The sequence below is a fragment of the Rousettus aegyptiacus genome, unplaced genomic scaffold (assembly GCF_014176215.1).
Source record: "Rousettus aegyptiacus isolate mRouAeg1 unplaced genomic scaffold, mRouAeg1.p scaffold_m13_p_3, whole genome shotgun sequence".
NCBI classification, from domain to species: domain Eukaryota; kingdom Metazoa; phylum Chordata; class Mammalia; order Chiroptera; family Pteropodidae; genus Rousettus; species Rousettus aegyptiacus.
Genome location: NW_023416306.1, coordinates 116942720 through 116965578, shown reverse-complemented (window position 1 = coordinate 116965578; position 22859 = coordinate 116942720). Strand labels below are relative to the sequence as shown.

The following is a 22859-nucleotide window of genomic DNA, read 5'->3' as shown; positions in this document are numbered from 1 at the left end:
TAGAAATAACACAGACAGCTGGAGCACAGCAAGGTGTCTTTACTGGGATAGAGGAAATGCAGGGGCAGCATCCAGGGCAAGTAGAATGGGCCACCATTAGACTGGCAAAAGTCCTGGAGATCTTGAGTCATCTGCTGAGGATGGGAAGTTATTGCTTATTGTGGATGAGAGGTGGAGGGATGCGGATATCCTGGCCTCTCTCCAGACGCCGTTCACAGTCAATCAAATAGTTTACTCCATCGATGACCAGTTGCACCAGCTCCACCTGAAGGACAGTAACCCTTGATCTCTGCTTCCCACAAACTGAGTTTCTTTATCACTGATTTGTCTGCTGAGAACTCATTTCCAATTGCCTCCCTACACAACCTGAATTTTATTTCGGATTTTAGTACATTCCCAAGACTCACTCACTGCCATATCTCAACCCCACAGACCTATAACTCTCTTCACCCTACTCCCTGAAGATCTCACCTCTGACTTTCCCAGTCGATCCAAATTAGAGATATCAAAGACACTGCCTGTGGCAGCCGTGTCCACTCCTCCAGTACCACGCTTTTGGAGTCTTAGGTTCTCCAGGATCTTTGGGAAGCGGCTATCCTAGAGGAGATAGGGATTGGGAGCAGGGTCAATAGGGACACAGATTGGTCCTACCTGAGAGAGCCCTGAACTCGCCCAGAGCTCTTTCCCCAACCCTTTGGCCACAATGCATCTAGCTCCTTTCCAAAGTGTCCACTCCCTCCCATCCACACAGAGCCACCGTCCTCACTCACACCCTTCTCTAACCCCACAACTCCTTTACTTTGCTTAGCAGGGGCAGTTTGATGTGTACTCCTGCTCGAAGTCCAGTGCCCAGGTTAGATGGACAGGTCAAGATGTATCCCAAACGCTCATTCCACATGAACTCCCAGCCACGCTCTTGGATCAGCCGCTCCACCTGAGTCCACAAAGGCTCTGTTAGTGAAAAGTCAGGAATCTGTGGACCTTCTCTTAGCCAGACCCACAAAAATCTAGAAATATGTCTAGAACCAGAAACTTGGGATGTGAAAGAATGACACTGCTCAGTTTTGTGGGGGGCAGGGGGGGCGTGGTTTCTTGGTAGTTGTTCTTGGTGGAGGTGGTTTGTTATTATCTTGTATACAAGGCAATTTTGGTGTTACAAGCCCATAATGATGAGGTTGCAGAAAAATATCTTGTATGTGGAAGAAGAGAAACTTGAGGGAATGGTGCATTAAGGATAATCTAGGGAAAGAACGGAGGTGTTAAACTAAACTGAGAAAGGATTGATTATTCAATGAGCTCTGCATGCATTGATTATCTTTGCTTTGCTAATGAGTCTAGAGCTTGGAAGGGTCATTTCAGACAGAAAATGAGGGAGTAGGCTTTGCAACAGGAAGAGGCAAGAGGGCTTTCTGTTAGCTATGGAAGGAGCACATGTAAGAAAGAGGAGAGAAAGGTGAAAACACTTTAGAAGGGCTGGACTTATAGGTGTGTGTGTGTGTGTGTGTGTGTGTGTGTGTGTGTGTGTAGGAGATGGTGTGAGAAGAGTGTTTTTGTTTCACTTAAGTATCCTAATTATGAAGATGACTATTAGAGTTGAAGAGGAAACAGGGGATCTGCCAGAATGACTGATACGAAGACTACGACCTGAGTAAAGGGAGCCCTGTTCATAGTTCAGAAAGAACCATGGCATAGGGGAACGTCTTACATGCTGAACGTGGGAAAACACTTCCATCTAGAATAAGAACAGCAGCTAACGCTTAATGAGCACTTACTATGGGCCAGGCACTTTACATGCATTATCTCATTTAATCCCCACCATAACCTAAAATGTAGGAAGTATTATTATCCCAATTTTACAGATAAGGAAACCGAGGCATATAATTTAAAAAGCACTCCCCTACCCACTTACATTCAGAATCTAAAAGCTAAAATCTAAAAGAAAGAGGAGCTCTTTCTCTTTCTTTATAAGTCCAAAATAGAGCTGTATATATGAAAACATACAATAATAAGAATTGGGTTTATGGGAATTCCTAACCTAGAATTGAATACAGAGACCCAATCCATACAGGACTGAGGATTCAGTTCAACCCCTCATTTAGAGTCACATATTATGAAATGTCTTAAGCCATTACATCCTCTCTCCAGCTCTCAGCTTAAAACCTAGACAGGATACTTTAGCAAGAATGACAGAATCCAAAGTCAAGGACTACCTCGGCTCAGAACTTGGTGGTTACATTAGAATCATGAACACACCAACCTCTCACTCCATATAGCAAACCTTTTCCTTATCAGCACACCCCAGGGTACTGATCTGCCATCTCATTTTTATCTTCTTTACATTTTTCGTTAACTGCTTTATTTACTTCCTTAGATTCCTGACATTCTTTCTCTCCTCCTATTCTTTGGTGATCATATATCCTGGTTTCCTCTGGACAGCCCTGATTTATACCTATTGTCCTGGAGTGATTGACGATGATCTCTTTCATTATTAAAAGTGTCCTGGGTTGGTTGATAAATTATATGGTCAATCTACCTCTTCTAGCCTTTGGTTTTTTTCTTCCGTCCTCCCACCTAGTTCCCTTATACACTCTTCTCCAACCTCTTTGAGGCCTCGACAGAATCTTTCAAACACTTTCTTCATGTTGCCACCCTTCTCCATGGAGATGACCCGTGTGTGATCCTCCTCATTCACCCAGATCAAGAAGCTCTTCTCATTGTTGTGCCTAAGGGCAGGAAAGAGGGAAGGACAGGGATCAAGAGGCAGGGCAAGAATTGGAGGTGATAGAGGGGAAAAAAAAGGCATTTATGGAGACATCAGGACAAAAGAGGTAATGTAAGCGTCATACCAGATCCCACGAGCATCTGGCCAGTCTCGGGCCATTCCTGCTGCAGTCAGCAGTGGGGACACAGGCTTATCAAATAGGAAGTGGTCCTGAGGACAGTACAGAGACTTGGATTAAGAATTCTCACAGTAGCCTTTAGGCCTCGTAGAGCCCATCTAACCTGGTCCAGCCTCCCCTCTTACTCTTCTTTCCATCTGCTCCCTACACCCAGATCCCTCTCAAGGCCCCTCACATCAATAAGCTGCTGCTGCTCAGCCTCCGTCATCTCACTGAGTCGATAGTAACGACCAGCCAGGTCACCCTTCAGGCCACTCAGTGCATCCACCACAACACGTTCCACTTCTCGTCTTTCTGCCCGAGTGCAGGCTGGAGGCAGACTAAGTCCCCGGATACTTCGGCCAGTTCTGACTCTTGAGGACAATACATACCTCTCATCAAAGTAGCCAGAACGGATCTGGAGAATAAGAGAAATTAATATGTCACAGAAACGCAGTAGGTGGGAACAGAGGACCTTGGGGAAGGAGAGGCCTTAAGCACGCATTAGAAGGAGAAGCCCACTGGGGAAGCACCCCAATTGAAAGAGGCGTCATGACCCCTGCCCCAAGCTGCCCACCTTGTAGTATCATCATTCTCCTTCACCCTCTCCTCTCCACATCTGCTGCTCCTTAAGACATAATTCTTTCCCCACACTGACAGTAAAAGTTCAGCAGTGTAATGACCACGAGTCAGGAAATAATTAAGGATTGGAGAAGCAGAATGTTATACATAAGGCAATGCAGATCAGAAATGTAATATCTGACCCACCTTGCTGGCATCCAGGTCAGTGGTGTGTTTCATTGTCTGGGGGTCATATCCATTGTGTCGCTCTTGGATCACAGGGTCAAAGAGCTCAGCAAATACCTGAAGTGGAGTTAAGAGAAAGAGGGTGGTTAAGGAGAGGAAATCTATTCCCAGGCTTTAAATGCGAATCGATTTCACTGGGTCAGAAAACATGAGTATGGATGGTACACTCTTGAGGGTAGGTGAGGGGTATTTAGGGGGAAGGAGCTGAGATTACTGGGAATATGAGTCGAGTCACCAGGGGAACTCTGGGGGCCCCCTACCTCATAGGTCTCCTCATCTCCAGCTACCATGCCCACAGTCTTGATGAAGGGGTGGCCAGGGTTGTCCACGCCAGTCTGGATACATTGATCTAGCGTCCAACCAGTGGGTGTGGTCTTGTCGCAGAGCCGGGCATAGACTGCTGGGGTCAGGTGACTGGCCATGCAGTTGTTGTGCTTTCGGAGGTCTGGGTACTCAGCGCTAGGGAGGGGGTACCCAGTAACCATGGAGGGAGGGCACAGGGGGCCTAGACCCAGTGCAGTCACGTGGGAGCTGTCCAGTTAACTGTGTCTGGCTGTGCTCCTTGGGAGGAGGGGAGATTACGAAGAGGCTAAACCTTGGTAATCTCATTAGGGACTTTCAGGGTCTATTCTTTCCCAACAGTTCTAGCTTCCTCTGGCTGGCCAGCTCAATTCACCCGGATCTGCTCAATTCTTTCCTCCCATGAGCACAACATTAGGGATGGGGGAGGGGAAAGACCAAGGAGGGGAATTCAGGAAATGGGGGGAAACAGAAGGAAAAAGAGATGGAGGAGATCAAAAAGGATAGTTCCTGGTCTCTTAGTTAGGGATTTGGACAGAGTGGGTGCAGCTTGAGCTCACAGAGCCAGAGCTGGTCTTGCGGGAGGGGACTGCAGGTTACAGGTCCCCAGGAATGCTTTTCGCCTTATGGTTTTGGCTTCCACCCCCACCCCACTGAGGTCTCCAGACTGTACAGCGCCCCACTCCAGAGACTTCATGATTATAGCCCTTCTCTGTTGCCCGGGTCCTCATCTTTATCCCCATCTTCGTTCCCATCACCACAACCCCCCACCCCGGAGGTGGTTAGGGGCTCAGACACTGATACCTCGGGGGATACAGCCTCCGTCGTTCACTGGCGGCTCGTACAGGTTCCGGGCGGAGCAGAAACCCAGCAGCTAGAGACCCAGCTCCAGCCAAAGCCATGAGCCTGAGCTTCGGGTGGGCGGACAGCAGACGAGAGAAGGGACCAGCCATGGCTAGAGGATCCTGCTACAAAATCGTGGAGCAGGAGATGGCTCAGAGCAGGCACCGGGAGGGACGATGCAACCAGGTTGGACCGAAGGTCGGAACTGGGTGCGAGGCTGGAGCCGAAATGGGGGCCGGAGTGAAGGCTGAAGCGGGAGCCGGTACCAACCAGACTGCAGGAGAGGCGCAATGAGCTAGCGGGAGGGAGGCCCGAGCCGCAGTCTCCAGGGGTGGGGCTCACTTTAACTCCTCCTTCCAGCCTGCCATCACGCTAGGTGTGCGGGGGCAGAGGTGGGTAGCACCCGCCAGGTAGATTAGGGGGACCAGAGAGTCGCATCCCAGATTTCAGCACCAAGTAGAGGACAGCACCCGAGGGGTCTGGCGAAACCCGAACACCCTTCCCCCAAGCCTCGCAGTTTAATTGGAAACCCGATTCGTCACTCTGTGGGTGTGAAAGGGTGACATTGCTCAACCTCTTCTCGGTTTTCAGTCTGCCCCAGCAACCTCTCCGTCTTCCCAGGGGAAGAGGCCTCAGGGAAAACGCCAGATAAACAAATACCAAGGAAGACACAGAGAAAGCACAGTTAGAGGCAGACACTGGGGAAGACACCTGCTGGCTCAAGGTCACCTTTTCCTTCCAACCAGGAACAGGACCAAGGCGCCTCCCTTTACACCTGTGCTCTCTTTACAAGGTTGAGAGGATCAGGGAAACATTAATTCTTACCCCATCTATGCTGTGTTTCCCTACCGCATCCCTGCCCCCTAGTCTGAAGCCCTGCTATGTCCTGCCTACACTTCTCAGGATCCCCAACTTTTCCCCCCTCCTCCATCCTCCATCCCATCCCCTGCGTCACCTTAGATCACCTTAGTCTTTTCCAGGCTCGGACCAGTTTGCTGCTCACAGGACTCCCTCTGAGTTGTCTCTGCAAGCTTGCCTACTTGCTGGTTGCACTGGGCGTGGGGCTAGAATTGGGCAGGGAGTTGTTAGCTTCCTCTTCCTCCTTCCCCCTTTCTCCCCTCTCTGTAGCTCCAAGTTCCTGGACTGGAGTGGAGGTGAAGGGTGTGGTGAGATGATTGGGTGTAGGAATGGAACAGGCAGGCACAGGTCTCCATAAACCGCATGTGTTTCCTCCCTTGGCTCCATAATGCTGTTTAATCCAGAGTGTAAAAGGGAGTGGTTTCCAAGGGCATACCAAGGAATCTGGTCCCCTCTCCTCCTCTTTCTTTTCAGATTTAAAAGGACTTTGTTCCCACAGCTCTAAGTATGACTTTGGTATACTTAGTCTTGGCAGAAAGGAGAGTGAATGTTGGAGAGATGTAGGATTTCAGTATGGAGGCTCAGTTAAAGGTAGGTAGGCATGGTAGGCATTAGTCCCTTCCCCAAGCTGCCTTGGTGTACCCACAAGACAGTGAAATAATTAGAAATCTTAAAGGAGAGAATTTAAGAAATTCCCTTCACATTGTCCTCTGGCCCCGATAATGAGACTCCACCTCACCCCTATACTCTCATTCCCTTCTTTCCTCTCGGGCTTCCCTTGTGCTCCTTTCCCTGCATTCCTCATTTGTGGGCATCCTAAGAAGCCACCCACCTCTCTTCTGGGTCTATCACTTAACTCCCTCCTCTCTTGGTAAGGGAGAAATTATCAGAGAATAGATAGATTTCTGCAGTTGGAGTGTGGTCACTCTTGGAGAGATGGAAAATGTTACCTGTGTTGTGGGGGCTCATTAGCTTAAGGCGTAGCTATGATTAAGCAAATATAATTACTTAGAATGGAGTATGTTTACTCTGATAAAGGAGGGAGATAATCTTCCAGAGCAGTAGGGTTATTTGATTGAGGAGATGGTTACTAAGATGAAAGGGGTTGGAAGCAAGAAGAGAGAATTACAGAAGGAAAAGTAAGACTTGCTTAGAGGAGAGAGATCACTTAAGTTTGGAAAGTAGGTGCCTAAATTTGAATAATAACTCCGCCAAGGAATAATATGTTTTTGTGTACTTTTCTTATTCCCCGTGAACCTGATAGGTATGTAATGTATTAATACTCATTTAAAATATCCTACAGCATATGATATCATTATATATTAATTACTGCATATGTGGTATTTGATTTATTTAATAATTATCATCAATAATATTTAATATTAATAAAGCGCTTTACAATTACAAGGAACTCTTATATGTATTATTTCATTGAAATGAATTGGATCGTTCCAATGGATGACTAGAGATTGAGTCTACATTTTCAGGGGAATGTGAAGACAAGTTAATCACTTAGAAGACGCTTTAATAGCTTGTTCAAAGGTTTGGAGTGGTGGGAAGGATATGAGCCTGAATATGAACTAGGGAGGTATCTATTTGTAGGGCTAGTCCTTAGAATCATCTCCTCTCATCTGGGGTCAGTATAATGAGACACTTGATTGAAAAAAATGGTAAGAGCCCTAAGGGTGCAGAGAAGAAGCAGGGAAATTGGAATTGTCTTGATCAGGGAACTCTAAGTGAGGATGCAAAGATAATAACAGTACAAACATAGACACAACGCTTTCTCATAATCAGTACACTGTGAATTAGGTTTTTAATCCCACTCTTTTACAGATGAGAATACTGAGGCTGAGAGAAGTTCCGTAATTTTTCCCCCACGGCTGCACAGCTATTAAAGGCAAGGCCAGGAGTTAAATGTCCAGAGGGTGGAGAGCAAGCAGGGTGTGGAAATGGGAATCAACTTGTTCCGTCTTCCAGCCATTTTCTTGACTCCTCTATAAATAAGTCTCTGTTCCTTTCCTTAATTTTCTGATCTGTTTCTCTCTTTGTTTCTGTTTCTGCCTCCAGTCTTCCCTTCACTCCTCTACATCTGTAAATATTTTCTACTTACATTTATTGGACCTCTACGTATATCATACCCGCTTTGTTTTATGAAACAGACAAAAGACCTGTTTTTGCCCTCAAGAAGGTGTAGTGGCACAAACTCTGCCTTTTTACTGCAACTCGCTTTTCCCGCCCTCTTTGTCTCTCTGGGAAGTGTCTAGACCAAACATCTGGACTGTAGCGACGCAGTCAGAAATCAGAGGAAGGGGAGCATCAGGTTGCGCTTCCTTCTCAGAGCCACTAGAGGTCACCCTTCTCCGCGCAGAAGCGCCGGCCAACGCAGCCTGACTGTTGCCGGTGCGCGCCCTCCGCTGATTGGTGGTACCGCAGAGAAGTCGCACTTTGATTGGGCCGCTGTCAGGTGTCGCTGCCGGCAGGTTCGGCTGCGCGAGCGCGGGGAGGCGGGTGAGTGAGGGCCGGGGGCGGTGGGGGAGTGGCTGGGGGCTGGGGGCGGTATCTGAGGGGGTGGGCTGGGTGGAGTGGGCTCGGCTGGTGCTGAGGGCCGTGTTTAGTACTGGATGGGGGCAGCTGCGGAGAGAGACCCAGAGGACAGGCCTCAATGTCAGCGTAGGGAGAGCGAGCGGGGAAGGCGGGGGCGGGCAAAGGCTAGTTGAGTCAGGATGGGAGGGCGGTATTCGTGCCCCGGAGCTGTGTGAGGAGGGGACGGAGAAGGGGCTCGGCGAGAGAAGAGACTGGCGCGCGAGGGTCCTCGTGAGGCGGGAGTCGGCGTGGGAGAAGGTCAGGGTGGGGAGGTCTGTGTGAGGAAGGGTTGGAGTGGAGTCGGACTGGAGGATCAGCTTGAGGAAGGGGTTTTTGCTGAGAGAGCAGAAGGTGAGTCTGGAGACGGGGTAGTGTGAGGAAAGAATGGACCTCAGGCAGTCTTTGTGGCGATCACGGAGGGTTCCACATAAATGTGTTACCAAGTGTGGTGACTCATTTGAGGGTTTGAAGGACTGCTTAATGCTGGGGAACCAGCGAGTGCAAAGTTAGTTGGATTATTAATTGTATTCGTTGATCAGTGATGTGGGGAGAGAGGGGCAGCAGTGTTGCGAGTGGTTAGGGGAGTCAGTGAGGAGTCATTTTAGCAAGTTGGAAAGGAGGCAGTATGAGTGAGCTGATACTGAGAACAAGGGCATCAGCACAGTTCATCAACGTCAGAATAAAGATTAAACTTTGCATCAAGAAGGAACTAAGGGGTCCACTGTTGAAGGTGGAAAGGAGATAGTGTTGGTGGCTTAAGGAGTTTTACTGTGTTGGAAGTATTTCTGCCTGGACTCAGTATTTCCCCTTCACCCCTGATGGAGCCCTCCAGCAAGTACATGGTGATTAAGGAAATGAAAGGACTACCCGCAAGCAGCCCTAAATTCTAAGGGATAAAGAAGTTATACAGAATTTACCCTCTCTTCTACCCCTTCTCCTGATCTGACTTAACAAAGATATTCCTGAGAAGATTGCCCACCTGTCTCTCTCTGGCTCCTTACTTAACTTGTTTATCTCCTTCCACCCTCCTTCCCTCCCTCCCTTTTTTCCTTCCACAGGGATTCAGGCCAGAGTAAGACTGCCCTTTAGCCTAGTGTAGTAGAGTCCGAAGTTTTCTTTTGCAACAAAGTATTGGGTGAGAGAGAATGGGAGAAGAGCACAGAAAACGGGAATGACTCTTGGAACACCACATTAAAAACTCAGCTCCTCCCAGAGGTACATCTAAATAAATCCTGGCTTATTTCATGGCTATTTCCGTCAGGCTTCTATTTTTGCTTTGTTAACTATGAATTTAGACCTTTTGTCTCTCTTGTGAACAGACTCTCCTTCCCCATTGTATTACCATCCCCTGTTACACAATTGTAATAGAATTTCCAGAACAAGACTCTGTACATTCAGTCGAAAACCAGGAAGGACTTGGTGGAAGAAAGAATGAAAGGTTTAGGAATCCTAGACATGAGAGAAAGCTCCTGCTTCAGAGGAAGGATAAACAGTACAACAAAATTCTACTTGCTTAAACTATACAGGTACCTTGGGAATGCCACCAGTCAATGGAAATTGGGTCAGGATACTAAAAAGGAGTTCAAAGAAAAAGCCTGTTAATCAGGAGAGGGGTTGTGTATGTATAAGGCCTCTAATGCACAACTGGAAGTGTTCAGTCTAAGAATGTTGTGTCCCCATGGTGGCTGAGCAGGGAAGACAAGCAGATGGCAAGACTGGAGAGGTCGAGGTCTGTAAAAAGGTTAACTGTAACTTACTAATCAAAGCTGAAAATCCCACTTGTAATGGAAAGATTTAAAATAAAATACAGAAAGTAATTACTGAAGACTTTTAAAACTAATCCATTTACTTAAGGAGTTTGTGGCTTAGAGTTGTTGGTCAGTACTTCTGAGAACTTTTGGAGAGTGTGGAAAATTACTGATGTGTGACTCTTTTACTTTTGGAAAAAAATAACATACCCGTATTCCCACAATTCTGTATTATCAAATGTTAACCTTTTGTATATGTTTCCAATTTTTTTAATTGAAATAAATTTTATACATAAGGTTGTAAAATTCCATTCAAATCCTCATTTCCATTCTCCCCTCTCCTCAGAGGTAAGCACTATCATGAATTTGATGTCTTTCTTTCCAGTCTGTTTTTATACTTCTACTAATTATGTATTCAGTCAGTTATAAATGTGTAATATTTTTAATTTGTACAAATGGAACTGTACTACATGTATTTCTACAGTTTGCATTTGGAAGATGTACATGTTTGATTCATTTTTTAATTTTTTAAATTAATTTTATTTTATTTTATTCTGTGACATTGGTTAACAAAATCCAGTAAGTTTCAGGTGTACAATTCAACACAATGTAATATATACGTTGTGTGATCACCGCCCATAATTAGATTTCTTTCTGTCACCATATATTTGACCCCTTTTACCCCACCTGCTTTCCCCTCCCCTCTGGTAACCACTAGCCTATTTGATTCGTTTTTTAAATGCTGTAAGGCTATCATTTGTATAAACTACATTGCATTTACTTATTCTCCTACTTGTGACGTCTGAGTTGTTTTCAGTTTTTCCCATTACCAACAGTAAGGTTGTGGGCATCCTTGCACATGTCTTCTTATGGCAGAGAGTTTCTCCATGACAGGATTTCTCAACCTCAGCACGACTAACATTTTGGGCTGGATAATTCTTTGTTGTGGAGGAATATCCTAAGCATTTTAGAATGTTTAGCAGCATTCCTAGCATCTACTCACCAGTTGCCAATAGCACCTCCCCAAATGTGACAGCCAAAAATGTCTACTACCAAATGTCCCCTGCACAGTGGGTTAAGCACCACTCCTCTAGGTGCATGTATACAGAAGTAGAACTGCCAGGTTATTTTGATGCAAGTTTTAAGTCTTAAGATATTCTCACTGATCATGGCTCTAGGCTATATTTTTTTTCCACTGTAGCTTCTGGTGTGAGGGACCTTGGTCTAGAGCAGACTTGGGTCTGTAGTAGCAGAAGACAGTAGAGACAAAATTGAAATTTCAGTTTAGGAATGGGTTGGAGGCTATTGTGTGGATGCTGGCCTGTACTCTCAACCTCACAACCAAGAGCAGACCTATTTCCTTGAACAGATTTTCTGGACTTGGGTATCTGTCTTTTAAGGTGGCAGGTGAAGGAGAGACAGGGGACATAAGGAATTTTAATGTTCTGATAAAGCTTAGAACATAAGATATCCTTAATGAGTGTTTTTTGAGTTAATCCTTGGTAGGAATGAAGATGAGGGTTAGGGGTAAAGGCAGCCGAACTCTCTCATTCTTCTGCCCTTGAATTAAATCACTGAGTTCAACACCACTGTGGGGAGATAGAGAAGGGCTAGGAACATTTTAGAGTGAATCTAAAGTTTGAAATGTCACTTTAACCTTTTCTCGTAGGAATCAACAGTAGCCTTCCATGAGGAACTGCCTTTTCCATTTGTCACTGGAGTTAACAGTGTTTCCTGCTGGCAGAATCAGGGACATGCCAGCACTGTAAGGGTTAATCTGCTGATCCTCTTATCAATCTCAGGGTTGGGGGGTGGGGTGAGCAGGGAGGACAAGAGATACCTTGCTTTTCTCTTATACATCTTTAGTCATTTCAAATCATAGCCCATATGCCTCTTGTCCTGTTGATCCTTCTCACCATAGCTTTGTTTCCTGCTTCCCCTAGTTCCCTTATAGTTCCCTCATATTTTCTCATTCCCCATCCCCCATCCCCACCCACTGCCACTGGGCTTGGATTTTGAACTAATGGGATACCTTCCACTGCAGAGCGGGATGAGTGGGTGCTCCGGTGGGGATGTGGTCACTGCCGGCCAGTGAGGGCGAGAGCGCCACAGCCCACTTCTTCCTTGGAGCTGGAGATGAGGGCCTGGGCATCCGTGGAATAGGCATGAGGACAGAAGAGAGTGACAGCGAGCTCCTTGAGGATGAGGAGGATGAAGTGGTAAGACTAGAGAAAATGATGTAACTTGGTGTTGGGACCCCTGTCACAGAGAGTTGAGATTATACTGGATGGATACACTTCTCTTCTTTTCAACTGATGACTAAGGGGAGGGTCAGTGGAAATCGGTTGGATTGCCTGCCTTTGAAGCCCCTCCCCTTTTGTTAGTGGTTCTTTGGCTCTACTGCTTGACCACACATTCCCACTGTGAGAAGGCTCCTGTTCTGTAGGCAGTAGGGACCCCTACAGGTACCACAGCCTTTACCCCATAGGTCCAAAGTCCTGGTAAGAAACTCTGTGCCCTAAGATGAGACAGTGTTCCCTGAGAGGGATGGTCTAGGCAGGAAGTTCCTCAGTTCCTGACAGCACTTCCTCTCAATAGCCTCCTGAACCTCAGATCATTGTCGGCATCTGCGCCATGACCAAGAAATCCAAGTCCAAGCCAATGACCCAAATCCTAGAGCGACTCTGCAGATTTGACTACCTGACTGTTATTATCCTGGGAGAGGATGTGATCCTCAATGAACCTGTGGAAAACTGGCCATCCTGCCACTGCCTCATTTCTTTCCACTCCAAAGGTTAGGGTCTGTGAGGGAAAATGGGAAGGAGTGGTGTTGGGAATACTGGACTGGGAAATAAGGGTCTTACTGTCAAACAGTAAAGAGGCCTTCGGCTCTTCCTGACACACTAGAGAACAGTGCAAAGGGGATTGTTTTCCCTACATCTTGGGGGTTTTGCTGTGGGTAGTGAAAAGTCCATATTTGAACCTTAGGACAGCTCTAAGGGTCTCTGGAAGGACCCTAAAAATAATTTCTTTTTAAATTTTTCCTGATGGACATTCTAAACTTGGGAAGTTAGGCAGAAGGATAAGGAATAGGATGAATGAGTAGAGGAGCTCAGTGGCAACTAATAGCTTTAATATGTCTCTCTCTCTTGCTGTTTTCTCATTCTGTCTCTTTCACTTCCTTTCTTTGGTCTCCCTATTTCTTTTCTCCATTCCAGGCTTTCCTCTGGACAAAGCTGTTGCTTACTCCAAGCTTCGAAACCCCTTTCTTATCAATGACCTGGCAATGCAGTATTACATCCAGGATAGGTATAACTTTTTGCTGACTGGTGGGATGGGTGGCAATGAGATTATGCCTGTTTAGAGAACCAATTCTGGGAGGGGCAGAATCAAACAGACATGCTTAATTTCTGTATCATACCCTCTACACCCTGGTATCTCCCAATTCCTGAGCAAATAAAATCCTTAGCCTCTCCTCATAGTCACTATCCCTCGCCTCTCCCAGCTAATTTATTTTGGGGGGTGATAGGAGGGAGGTGTACCGGATCCTGCAGGAGGAAGGTATTGATCTGCCTCGATATGCTGTGCTCAACCGTGACCCTGCCCGGCCTGAGGGTGAGTACCTGGCCTTGTCCAGTCCTACCCTGCCTTGCTTCCTCTGACTTAGTCAAGTTCTCCATCCTCTAGACAGCTCCTGTGTTTCACTTATCTAAGTGAGCCTGTGGTTATTGATTATGGGTAGAGTTAAAGCCATGGGTCTTTGGATACAGCCTTGGAAATCTTATATAGGTATTATATGTATACCATGTAGATATTACCATATTTATTCCCAAGATTTGTTCATATAAATTTGAAGGTTATGGAGATTAAAACTTGAAGAAATGGAAATTGGAAGTGTTCTACAACCCTAGGCCCTAGGCATGACCGCACAACTGCCTTTCAGAGTGCAACCTGATAGAAGGTGAAGACCAGGTAGAGGTAAATGGAGCTGTCTTTCCCAAGCCTTTTGTGGAGAAGCCAGTAAGTGCAGAGGACCACAATGTTTACATCTACTACCCCAGCTCAGCTGGAGGAGGAAGCCAGCGTCTCTTCCGTAAGGTATGGATGACATTTGAGCATTTGGGGAGTCAGAGAAGTAGAAGGACAAGAATGAAGATGTGGGGAGGGAAGCTGGAGGATTTGGAGACAAAGTAGAAGCAACATTCTTTTTCTCTTCCTTTTCCTTCTGAAGATTGGCAGCCGGAGCAGCGTTTACTCTCCTGAGAGCAGCGTCCGAAAGACAGGGTCATACATCTATGAGGAGTTTATGCCAACAGATGGCACAGATGTCAAGGTTATGGTGGATACAGGGATTTAAGAGGTTAAAAATGTCTGGGTAGGAGTGGGTGGTCAGGGAGCAAAGGGAAACGTATGGAGGGGTCATAGAAAATAAAGTGTGAATATGAGTGGCTTTTATATTCAGGTGGAGATAACAAGTGGAGTAGTAGATATTTCCATTGTCTCTATCAGAGCAAGGACAAGGGTGACATGGAAGAGCGTATAATTTTGCTAAGTTATTTCATAATAAAGACTAGGCAGTAGTGCCTGAGTCTCAAGGAGAAACCTTCATAATTATATTTCGGTAGGGCTCAGTAAGAAAAATGTCAGTCTCCTTGTTATTAATACTCAGGGAGTTTTTTGTTTTTGTTTTTGTTTTACTCCAAAACTTAGTCTACAGACCTAGGGCTCATATTGTCTCCTTAAATGCAGGGGGAGTTGTGGGCATGCTCATTGATGCTATGTACCTGCAGGTGTATACAGTGGGGCCAGATTATGCTCATGCTGAAGCCAGAAAATCTCCAGCTTTGGATGGGAAGGTTGAACGAGACAGCGAAGGGAAAGAGATTCGATATCCTGTCATGCTGACTGCCATGGAAAAGCTGGTGGCCAGGAAAGTCTGTGTAGCTTTTAAGGTAGACGAAGTCCCATGGATGACGGTGCTGTGAATGAGGGAGAGAAACAGGAGGAGGGGTCTGGGAAGAAAGAGTGACTCTCTTGTTCTCATCTTTCCTCTTTCCCCCTGCAGCAAACAGTTTGTGGGTTTGACCTTCTTCGCGCCAATGGTCACTCCTTTGTGTGTGATGTCAATGGCTTCAGTTTTGTCAAGAATTCGATGAAATACTATGATGACTGTGCTAAGATTCTGGGGTAAGGGACACAGTGGTATGGGCTGGGGAGAATGGGCTTAGAGAAGAGAATTGGAAAGCTTTCACTCTAATTTAAATATTGTAAAAATGATTTTAAAGTGAAAAAGGAAAATGAGAAAGGGCTCCTTAGCCCTCTTGCCTTCCCAACACTGCACTCCCCAGAGGTAATTACTGTTAACAGTCTTAGATTAACAGTATGTCTTTTTCTGTCATGTATAAATAAACTATATTTATTGTACTAATTGTGATTGTACTGTAATAATGCTTTACAAACATTCAAGAATGTCTAAAGAACAATGAATATGGTGCGTATCCATGTATTCACCGTTGAGCTTAAAAAATATATTAAGAATAGAGTTGAAGCCCCTCCATAATTCTTGCTAATTGCATCCCCTTCTCTCCCACCCATAAGTTACTACAATTCTTAATTTGGTGTTTGTCCTTCCCATACATTTATTAATATTTTTACTACAAATCTAGGGATGTCTTTTTTGCATGGTTTCAGACTGTATATTAATGTATCCTTCTACAACATGCTAGGTTTTGTGAGCTTCATTGATACATTCATTTCCCCACAGCTTCTTAATGTTTCTCCTTCTAGGAACACTATAATGCGGGAACTTGCCCCACAGTTCCAGATCCCATGGTCCATCCCTACAGAGGCTGAGGACATTCCCATTGTCCCTACCACATCCGGCACTATGTGAGCAAAAGTAAAAAATCTGGAATAACCTACTTAAGGGACTTAAGTCAGACCAGTGGCTACTTCCTGACCCTGTGTGTTCTGACAAATGTAGCCTGGGCCTCCTAGGCAGTTTCCTGACTCTACTTGTAATCCTAATCTCAGATGGTTTTCCCTCTGTTCTTTAACATGTCAAGGAGGATGGAATGATGGGAGGTGGTGTGGGATGGAATTGGGGAGAGGCTCTAAAAGCATTTCCTATCTTAGGATGGAACTTCGTTGTGTCATTGCCATTATCCGTCATGGGGATCGTACCCCCAAGCAGAAGATGAAGATGGAAGTGACACACCCAAGGTAGGAAGAGTGTGCTAATTTAGACAAATAGGTTTTTGTGAGGGAGATGGGGAGGGTGCAGGTCCCCGAGGCTTTGACCATCTCACCATATACTGAAGCTTCTCTTTATTTCTTCAGGTTTTTTAGTCTATTTGAAAAACATGGTGGCTATAAGACGGGGAAATTAAAACTAAAGAGGCCTGAGCAGCTTCAGGTAAGATGGTGAATCTGGCTGGGAGGAATAATGCTTTGGGAAAGATAGAGGATATGGGATCGGGGGCCTTGAGAGACCAGGATGAAAGGGTAACATTGGCCAGGACATGACCTCTTGTGTGGATACCCTGTTATGTCCTCCAGGAGGTGCTGGACATCACAAGGCTGCTATTGGCTGAACTGGAAAAAGAACCAGGCGGTGAGATCGAGGAGAAGACTGGGAAACTAGAGCAGCTGAAGTCTGTGCTGGAGATGTGAGAAAGGGGATAGGAAAAAAATGCCAATAACAGTGAGAATTGGAGACTGGGATAGAAAGTAAACTGTGGTTTTATCCTGCAGGTATGGTCACTTCTCAGGCATCAACCGGAAGGTGCAGTTGACTTACTACCCTCATGGAGTAAAAGCTTCTAATGAGGGGCAAGGTGAGATATAATATACTCTTCCCATTACCATTCAGATCTCTTGTTCTTGAACCCTTAGATGACCCTCTATCCCAGATTACCATTCTGGGCTCCTCAAAAGATCTAACATTTAGATGTCCCTAGTATTTTCTTCAGATCTAGACCTATTTACTGCCCTTTATTCCTACAGATCCACAGCCAAAGGCTCTGGGTCCATCTCTTTTGCTGGTACTGAAGTGGGGTGGAGAACTGACTCCTGCTGGCCGTGTTCAGGCTGAGGAGCTGGGGCGAGCTTTTCGCTGCATGTACCCTGGAGGACAAGGTGAGTGTTTTGGGTTGTAAATACCTAGCAGGGTTGGGATAGGATGATTAGAGGATAAGTTGGGAAAATGAAGGGACTGAGGCAATGGGGAAGTTAAAGGGAAGAATGAGCATTCTTTCTTCTGTGTGGCTCTGTATAGCATGGATTGCTGGTCCTCCCTTTTGCCTCCAGGTGACTATGCTGGCTTCCCAGGATGTGGGCTGCTTCGTCTCCATAGTACTTTCCGTCATGATCTCAAAATCTATGCCTCTGATGAAGGCCGTGTCCAGATGACAGCTGCTGCCTTTGCCAAGGTATGCGATAGAGTTCTCCCACAGTCTCAGCTTCCTTTAGGTAGAGAAGCAGAGAGTTTGGAAAATTAGCTGCAAAATTTTAGAGTGTTCGTGTGCCAACTCAGATAAACTTCTTCTTGTGTTTGCTCTCATTCTGTACTACTAAGAATGAGCTGAGAATAATTAGCGAGGGTAGGCCGCTTGACCTAGACCCCAGTTCACCAAGCCAGCTCTTATTTGATCTCTGAGACCATTTAGGCCTGGGGTGGGAGGGCTACACTAGACTGGAAGGGAAACTAATAGACTTTGTGCTTCCCTTCCAGGGCCTTCTGGCTCTAGAAGGGGAGCTGACACCCATTTTGGTACAAATGGTGAAGAGCGCCAATATGAATGGTCTCCTGGACAGTGATGGGGATTCCCTGAGCAGCTGCCAGCACCGGGTGAAGGCTCGACTGCACCATATTTTGCAGCAGGATGCACCCTTTGGCCCTGAGGATTATGATAAGGTGAGGCTCTCCCTATCTTTGTGCTCAATATACCTCTTATCCCACATCCCTAGAATTCTAAGTAATAGTGATCGACAATGGTATTTACCATGTGCCAGGTACTGTTTTATGTGCTTTCCATACATTATCTCATTTAATCCTTACCCTTTTAGATGAGTATGGGTCCACAGTTTCTTAGCCACATTTGAAAAATCAAAAAGATTTTTGTAGGCTTGGCACTAAGATTCATTTGGCATCAAAACCTGACATGTTAAAACTGTTTCTAATCCCTGTTTATCCCATTCAGTGTAAATAGTGATACATTTTGCTGCATGAATATAAATGTGATTTGTTATGCCCTAGGTCCAGCTAAAGGCATTATATAACATAGAGCATATACCCTGTATTAACTTCCTCAAGGCTAAAAAATTCAGACTGGTCTTAAGGATTTCGAATGAAAGAATGTTTCCATTATCTATTGCTGCATAAAAAACTATCCCTAAACTCAGTAACTTAAAACACTCACCATTTTTTTTTTGGGGGGGGGGGTGATAGTCCTAAGCGGAACTGGTCTTTGCCGAACTGGTCTTTCTTGGAGTCTCTCCTAAAACTTCCCAGATGTTTTCTACGTGTTGGAGCTGGAACCATCTGGAAGCTCAACTGGGGTGCTGGGATGGCTGGACTCTCTCTTCACACTCTCCCTGAAGTCTCAGGGCTTCATGTTTTCCCTACATGTTTTCTCCATGTGGTTTCTCTAGCATGGTAGCCAGACTTCTTAAATGGCAGCTTAGGACTCCACCAAAGTAGAAGCTTCCAAACTTTTTAATAGCATAGGCCCAGAATTAGCACACCATAGCTTTGTTATTTTTTTATTGGTTAAGCAGTCACAGGGCCAGCCTCGATTCAAGGGAAGGGGAACGTGACAGAAAATTAATGGCTGTCTTTAATCTACCGTAAGAACTGTGGACCTGTGCTACTTTCCTCCATTTTACAGATGAGAAAACCTAAGTTCAAAAGAATTTAAGCAACCTTTCCAAGGTCATTCATCTAGTATGAACCCAAGGAATCTAATCCAAGAGCCAGGCTGTCAGCCCCTGCAGTACATTGCCTCATAGTATTAATCACAGTGGATGCCATTACCCAATGTCACACTTTTCCTGTGTATCCAGGCCACTGTTGATTGCGGACCATATGCTAGACAATGATTTTTCACCATCCTACCACGGATAGCTCATTTCTGATAGACCCTTTTTTAAAAAAAATTACATTCTTTAAAATGTGGTGTCACTTTAAACATTTTTAAGGGTACAGTTCAAGTGGCATTAAGTATATTCACATTGTTGTGTAACCTTTTCTTACAGATTCCTAAATGAGCTAAATAGCTGAGCACATTGTCTAGAGAATGGGTTTTTCTGTGTCCTTCTCTGAACAGGACTTGATAAGGGCAGGGCCTTGCTCCCTTATTTTTTAATCCATTGCTCAGTTGCAAATCCAGAAAAGCTAAGGCACCTTTTCTTTCTTGCTTGCTTCCTTTTGCTAATAAGAATGGAACTTGCGAGGACCTAAGTCAAATGCATATGTTCTACCCACAGTCCTCTTCCCCACTCCCCATTCTTCATTGACTGTTACTGTCCTAAAAGCTTGAGTTGGAACCTACTTCTGAGGCAGCAGCATCTCTACTCTAGTTTCAAACTACCATCTTTTTTAGAAGAATAAGATAATGTTGTCCCTGTTAACCACTCATGAGGATTTGGGGGGATTTTGGTTTAAAATTTATTCCCTAGTATTCTCCATGTGTTTTTTAGAACCCTCAAGAAAAGAACCTAGTTCTGTTTTATTTCCTCTATACTCCAAGATTTTTAAGATCAGCCCATCTTAGATGACAGTGTACTAGAGCACTCCCCTCATCTGAAGGCCCTAGAACATCTTATTTGCAGGCAGTCTCTATAATAAGCTCAGAGAAATGGGCAATTGGCACGGAGCCTATCTTGCTTTTCATCTCTCTATTCCCCACAGCTGGCTCCTACTGGAAGCACTTCCCTTCTCAACTCCATGGCTGTCATCCAGAATCCTGTGAAGGTCTGTGATCAGGTATTTGCCCTGATCGAAAACCTCACTCACCAGATCCGGGAACGGATGCAGGACCCTAAGTCTGTAGGTGGGTATGAATACTATCTTTCCTTCAAGGTTTCAGATATGGGTGGGTACCTTAGACACACCTGTGTCTTCTAAAAGTCTGAGACAAAGCATCTTCATCTCTCTGGTTCTACCTTAGATTTTTTAGGGTCTTTTGTTAGAGGTCAAATCTTGGCTTCTCTGACTGTCCATCCTCCTTCCAGACCTGCAGCTCTACCACAGTGAAACACTAGAACTAATGTTACAGCGTTGGAGCAAGCTGGAGCGTGACTTTCGACAGAAGAGTGGGCGCTATGATATCAGTAAGATCCCTGACATCTATGACTGTGTCAAGTATGATGTGCAGCATAATGCGAGTCTGGGACTTCAAGGAACAGCAGAATTGCTACGTCTCTCTAAGGCATTGGCTGATGTGGTCATTCCCCAGGTGTGTCTCATATAAGGAATCTAGCCTGGGGATAGGGGTATTGGGTAAGGAACAAGAGAAAAGGCAGAAAGGTGGGGTGGCATGGGAATCAGAGGAAGGAAACTTAGAGGAGGAATTAGCTGAGTTGCTACAATTCTCAGGGTCTACTCTGGCTCTGAGTAAGTACAAGAGACTAACTGAGGAGAAACTTGGAGAGGAGAAATGTGGTAAATATGAAAGAAGCCCTAGACAGACCTGAGGTGAAAACAAGCAAGATCTTGGGCCTGGGAATATGAAGCAAGAGGAAAACAAGATTCACTGAGGTACTTATTCCTGGCCTATGGCCCCTAGGAGTACGGGATCAGTCGGGAGGAGAAACTGGAAATTGCCGTGGGCTTCTGTCTTCCACTGTTGCGGAAGATACTACTTGACCTGCAGAGAACCCACGAGGATGAGTCTGTCAACAAGCTGCATCCCCTGTGAGGGAGGGCTGGGAGGGGTGCTGGATGGAGGGAGGGGCATGTCAGGGAGCCCTTGGGGGAATCCAGACTGGGACAGCTTGGGGAACCAAGAATAGAAGGGATCCTGGGGTGGAAAGGAGAGGAGAAGTTTTTGAGGTGGGAGGAAGGAGTTTGTGGCAGGGTGGGAAGAGGATTATCCGGCAATGTGAGTGACTTAGCTATTATCTCAGGTACTCCAGAGGAGTGCTCTCCCCAGGCCGCCACGTTCGAACACGTCTCTATTTCACCAGTGAAAGCCACGTCCACTCCCTACTCAGTGTCTTCCGTTATGGGGGACTTCTTGATGTAAGGATCCTACTTCTTCCTTCAGCCCATGAACATCTTTCCCAGCATTCTTTTACTCTCTTCCTCATGCTTCATTTTTTACTGCAAGCTTTCTCTGTTCAACTTGTCTCCCTGCCCATTCCCCAACTCCCTTGTCCCTGCGCATTGGCTTACCTCTGTTTGTGTTTGGTAGGAGACCCAGGATGCACAGTGGCAGCGAGCTTTGAATTATCTTAGTGCCATCTCAGAGCTCAACTACATGACCCAGATTGTTATCATGCTTTATGAGGACAACACACAGGTGAGGAGCTAACAGGGTGGGATGAGAAGAGGGCCCCTTCTTTCTCCTCCATCCCTTTTTAGGAAACAACTTTCTTATCCTTAGAATTTATGGAGTCCAGCTAGGTGTGGCACCTAGGCACAGCCTGACACAGAGCATCTAGGAGGTTCCTCCTGGATCAGAAAAGGTGTTTTGGGATGGTGTTGAGTCCTAGAGATACCATAGAATGGAATTTGGGACAATGTTATACTGAGTTTTTTTCCCTTCAAACATTGTTATACATATGGCTTCACAAGGATATCTTCAAATATGCTGCTATATGCACTGTAGCAAAGCTGAATTATTGTGGGAGATGGATGGGAAGGGTTGTAGAAGTAGAAGTTGGAAAGTCATGTGGAGCAGTGAATCTCAAACAGTAGAGGTAAGAGAATGAGGATTCTGTAATACTAGCCTATAGTTAAAGGGAAGCTATCATAGATCAACCTTAGAGTAGGATGAGATGCTGAAACCTCTGGCCTAGGAGTTTGTAGCCTCTTGAGTTCCTCTTTATTGTCCCTGCCTGGTCTCCCACCACCATATCCAGCTCCTCCAACTGCCCCTTCATCTGGTCATACCCCCTTAGGATCCCTTATCAGAGGAGCGATTCCATGTGGAGCTGCACTTTAGCCCTGGAGTGAAAGGTGTCGAGGAAGAAGGCAGCGCCCCAACTGGCTATGGATTCCGTCCAGCTTCTTCCGAGGTGGATCATAGTGCTGGGATTTGGGACTGGAGGATTTAGGAATCAAGTGGTGGGAAACTTGGAAACACTATAGGGGAGTGAAAGGGTTGGGAAGTCTGGGATTAGGAGGTTGGAGGCCATTAACTCCTCTTCTATCTGTGCCTGTTGTTGCATAGAATGAGGAGATGAAAACAGACCAAGGCAGCATGGAGAACCTGTGCCCGGGGAAGGCATCAGATGAGCCAGACCGGGCCCTGCAGACTTCACCCCAGCCCTCTGAGGGTCCTGGCCTCCCAAGGAGATCACCCCTCATTCGTAACCGAAAAGCTGGCTCCATGGAGGTAATGGGAGGGGCTTGAGAGAAAGAAGCAATGAAAATGCTCATAGGACAATATCCACGAAGCCTCTGAATCCCCTTGTGAGATGGGAGGGATTCTTGGGACTTTAAGCAGAGTCTTCCTACCCCTGATAGATGTTTTACTTAATTCCTCTTTCACAGTTGGTCTCAAAATAAGACTCCTTTAAGTTGGTTGCTATTTCTGAGATTAAAGAGATGCCATTGAGAGATGCCTGAGAGAGAGAGATTTTAAGAGATGAGATTGGGGAGGAGGCCTCTGGACGA

The 22859-nt window shown here is 45.8% G+C and overlaps 2 protein-coding genes across 17 annotated transcripts in view; one reads left to right on the top strand and one right to left on the bottom strand.

Moving 5' to 3' along the window:
* Window positions 1-22: 22 nt before the first annotated feature.
* On the bottom strand, window positions 23-6089 carry LOC107510957 (creatine kinase U-type, mitochondrial). Of its 3 annotated transcripts, none has more exons than XM_016144998.2 (10): window positions 5785-6089; window positions 4791-5103; window positions 3947-4145; window positions 3648-3743; window positions 3076-3297; window positions 2847-2932; window positions 2600-2723; window positions 800-934; window positions 472-597; window positions 23-265 (listed from the first exon to the last, which is right to left on the bottom strand). In XM_016144998.2, exons 2-10 carry the CDS (start codon window positions 4937-4939, stop codon window positions 149-151), a joined length of 1254 nt encoding a protein of 417 aa, XP_016000484.1. In that variant the 5' UTR covers window positions 4940-5103; window positions 5785-6089; the 3' UTR covers window positions 23-148. The 3 variants fall into 3 exon arrangements, with proteins under 3 accessions (XP_016000484.1, XP_016000486.1, XP_016000485.1); XM_016145000.2 differs by having other exon boundaries at window positions 5870-5888; XM_016144999.2 differs by having other exon boundaries at window positions 5795-5847.
* Window positions 6090-8091: 2002 nt separating this feature from the next.
* PPIP5K1 (diphosphoinositol pentakisphosphate kinase 1) overlaps window positions 8092-22859 on the top strand; it is a 42993-nt gene continuing 28225 nt past the window's right edge. For 4 of the 14 annotated variants that reach the window (XM_036238909.1, XM_036238906.1, XM_036238904.1 and 1 more), the window contains exons 1-25: window positions 8632-9485; window positions 11688-11783; window positions 12063-12237; window positions 12617-12812; window positions 13237-13327; window positions 13548-13633; window positions 13962-14116; window positions 14250-14351; window positions 14809-14970; window positions 15084-15205; window positions 15806-15907; window positions 16154-16240; window positions 16358-16433; window positions 16577-16686; window positions 16772-16854; window positions 17024-17155; window positions 17327-17448; window positions 17751-17933; window positions 19929-20070; window positions 20252-20475; window positions 20806-20933; window positions 21146-21260; window positions 21433-21540; window positions 22142-22258; window positions 22414-22578. In XM_036238909.1, coding sequence (XP_036094802.1) covers window positions 12091-12237; window positions 12617-12812; window positions 13237-13327; window positions 13548-13633; window positions 13962-14116; window positions 14250-14351; window positions 14809-14970; window positions 15084-15205; window positions 15806-15907; window positions 16154-16240; window positions 16358-16433; window positions 16577-16686; window positions 16772-16854; window positions 17024-17155; window positions 17327-17448; window positions 17751-17933; window positions 19929-20070; window positions 20252-20475; window positions 20806-20933; window positions 21146-21260; window positions 21433-21540; window positions 22142-22258; window positions 22414-22578 — 2955 coding nt within the window. In that variant the 5' untranslated portion in view covers window positions 8632-9485; window positions 11688-11783; window positions 12063-12090. The other 10 variants (XM_016144974.2, XM_036238907.1, XM_016144980.2 and 7 more) reach the window with 6 other exon arrangements.